Source organism: Tupaia chinensis, unplaced genomic scaffold (genome assembly GCF_000334495.1).
Source record: "Tupaia chinensis unplaced genomic scaffold, TupChi_1.0 Scaffold143836_1, whole genome shotgun sequence".
NCBI classification, from domain to species: Eukaryota; Metazoa; Chordata; class Mammalia; order Scandentia; family Tupaiidae; genus Tupaia; species Tupaia belangeri.
Window position 1 is genome coordinate 851,847 of NW_006203686.1, and position 3,280 is coordinate 855,126.

At 47.6% G+C, this 3,280-nt stretch overlaps 1 protein-coding gene across 1 annotated transcript in view; it reads right to left on the bottom strand.

Annotated features, from left to right (window-relative positions):
- Nucleotides 1-780: 780 nt before the first annotated feature.
- Nucleotides 781-3,280, bottom strand: part of BASP1 (brain abundant membrane attached signal protein 1) — a 59,925-nt gene continuing 57,425 nt past the window's right edge. The window contains 2 exon segments of the mRNA XM_014582837.2: nt 781-1,831; nt 1,834-2,239. Coding sequence (XP_014438323.2) covers nt 1,677-1,831; nt 1,834-2,230 — 552 coding nt within the window. The 5' untranslated portion in view covers nt 2,231-2,239 and the 3' untranslated portion in view covers nt 781-1,676.

Sequence of the window (3,280 nt, forward strand, 5' to 3'; positions counted from 1 at the left end):
CACTTGAGGCCCCATTTCCTGGCTCTACCATGAACATAATAAGAAATAAAAGGGGAGGAGGGAGATGGAAGCGAATGACCGTTGATGATTTCATGATTTATTATATATATATAGGATGTTTCTGTAAGATCATAGAATTCTTTTCTTTCTAGCCTTCAAGATCAAATCTGTGTACTGTCTTTCAGTGTGTTGTATTCAAAATGTTTTTTTAAGTAAATTTTATACCCACACGTTTATAAGGTGCACATCTCTAGACATAGTATGTTTTCAGTTTACCCTCCTCACAGAAAATTTACTGATACTGTGCCAGCTGTTTTAAATTTTTTCCTTTATTCATAACAGAGTATGCACACATGAGAGAGGGAGGGACAGACAGAGAGAGAAAGAGAGAGCGAGCGAGCGAGCGAGAGGGCATTCTCCACAGGGCCTGGTCACACCGCAATTCCCTTCCTCCACCTGCCAGCCTATTTGATTTGGGCACTCATTCACATCTGGTGTTCAGAGGCCCCAAGCTGGGAATTTGAACTGCAGACACCATGAGGGATTAGGCTTCTCTTGAGCAGTGCATAACCACTAACCACAGAGCCAGCCCTGATCCAGCTATTTTTCTAAAAAAAAAAAAAAAAAAAAAAAGGATAACAGTGACTAAAATTCAAGGATCCTGCTTTACACCTCTATCCAAGTCTCCTCAGCAAAACGCCCACTACTATGGTTTGTTCTTTAATAAGACAGCTATGGGGAACTTGGGGGAGATAAAAGAAAACCGACAGCATTTACTGCTTCATTTTAATTGTTTAACTTTATTACTGTTGCACCATTTATACAATTACATATAATTTCAATGCATCCATTGTACATTTTTTTTGTTTTTTATTTATTTTTTTTTTCCATTTTCCAATGAGTGGTGTGTTGGTGTCTCTGACACAGAATGGAAGAGAAACTGGAACTGCAATGAACGCAGACTTTTTTTTTTTTTTTTTCATTTCCACTGACCAATAAACAGAACTACAGGTGCACCCAACCACGGACATGCATTAACTCGTCATGAGAAATCTAGGTAGGCTAAGTAGGATGAGAGAATGTTTGTCACTCCCAGAAATCTCTGGAGAGGAAGAATGGAGGCTTGGCATCAAGGTACGTGTGGACAAGCTTAGTGGGCTCTGTCTGAAAGTTGGCATTCATCCACGACATTAAAAAAATATCAAAATAAGAAAGGCTGTAAATGAAAAAGAAAACACAGAAAATACTGCTTTCATAAAGATCTGATTGCCTTGGCACAGGCCCTGTGGGCAGAATCAAACGCATCGCTCCCAACCCCCACAGCAGAAGAAAAGGGATTCATTCGGATCTTAGTGGCGGGGCGCGTGTGACAGCGATCCAGGTACAAACGAGGTGCTGGACTTTCAGACACTGCTCCTTAAAATCCAGGACTTACTGGTAAAGTTGACTGAAGGTATATTAGATATTTCCCCACAAAAATACTATTTGGATTCTCCCCACCCCCTCCCTCCCTTGATGGGACAACATCCTTTTTATTTTCCTTGGGCAATACATATCGTTACTTCCAATTTGAAACAAGTTAGTATAGGACAGAGAGAGAGAGAGAGGAGAAAGAGAGAGAGGAAGGAGAGAAGGTTGCTTTGTAAGTGGTATTATGTTTCCATAGGCTGTCCTCGTTACTCTTTCACTGCGACGGTTTGATCGGAATTAGCTGCCGGGGCCTCGGTGGGTTTGAGCTCCTCTGCAGGGGCTGCAGGGGCCTGGGCCTTCGGTGTAGAACTAGGGGCTTCCATGGCCGCCAGGGTCTCCTTGGAGAAAGAAGTAGACTTCCCGCCTGGGCGGCCTCGGGCGCTCTGGGGGCCTCGCCGCCCGCAGCGGGGCCGGGCGCGGCCGCTTGCTCCTGCTCGGGGGCCTTGGGAGCCTCGGGCTTGGCCTCGGCCGCTGCCTCGGTCTTCTCGGGCTCCGCCTTGGGGGCCTCCTCCTTGGCCGCGGCGGCGTCTTTCTCGCCTTCCTTGTCTTCGGTCTTGGTCTCGGCGTCTGCGGCCTCCTTCTCCGGCTTCTCGTCCTTGCTCTCCTTGGTCTCGGTGGTGTCGGCGGCCGCCTGGGCTTCGTTCTCCTTCGGGGTCCCCTCTTCCTCTGTGCCCGCGCCCTCAGCCTTCTTGTCTTTGTCCTTGGCCTTCTCGTCGTTCACATTGTAGCCCTTCTTCTTCTTGCTGAGCTTGCCACCCATCTTGGAGCTCTGCAACCAAGCACACAGAACAGGAAGTTACTTGTGAGAGCAGAAGGCCTCGGCCTCCAAAGCCAGGAGTGCAGAGCCTACCGGACTGCACTCCTAAAAATGAACCAGAGGTTTCGGGCTACGAAGCTACGAAGCGAGGAGCTCAGAGCCTACCGAACTCTGCCCCTAAAAATGAACAAGGTGAGGCTTCAGTTACAAAGGAAGGAGTTCAGAGCCTGCTAAACTGCACCCCAAGAAATGAACGACAGGAGGCTTCTGCTTAGGAAGTGAGGAGCTTGAGCTACTGAAATGCACCCCTACAATGAACAAGAGGCTTCCGCTTACAAAGTGAGGGGCTCAGAGCCCACTGAACTGCACCCTGAAAATGAACAAGAGGCTTCTGCTTACAAGCAAGGAGCTCAAAACCTATCCGACTGCACCCCTTAAAATAAATAAGAGGGGGCCTTGGCTTATGAAGTGAGGAGCTGGAGCCCACTGAAATGTACCCTAAAATGGCTAATGCGGGCTCTGCACAGCCACCTGCTGCTAAGATGCTGTGCTCCCCTGCAGAAACCAGACGGGAAGCCCTGGTTGCATTCTCAGCCCGGGTGCACACACATTTGCAGTTCCAGCCACAGGGGAGGCTGAGGCAGGCGGACTCAGAGCTGGAGTCTACAGCAGAGCAAGACCTTGTCTGAAAAAGAGCCAGCATGGTGATGTAGACCTGTAGTCCTAGCTGGCCAGATGGTACGCACACAGACCCTGTCTTCAGGAGAAAAATGAAAAAAGAAGTAACATGGTAAATTTGCTATGCATTTCACCACTACCGAAAATAAGAAGTAAAGAAAACAAAGTATATAAAAAAGTAAGGCGCTCAGTTGTACAGTTTCTAATTGCAGCAAGGTGAGAGAATAACAGATCAAAGAATCAGTGAGTAGAGAAGAAGCTTGTCAAGCCATGGAGGGACAAACAACTGCTCTGTGTCCGACCCAAATGCTGAGTACTGAAAACGTGTGTGCAAAACGGCAGAAGCAGCCATTTTAGATCTAAGGTATATAGCAG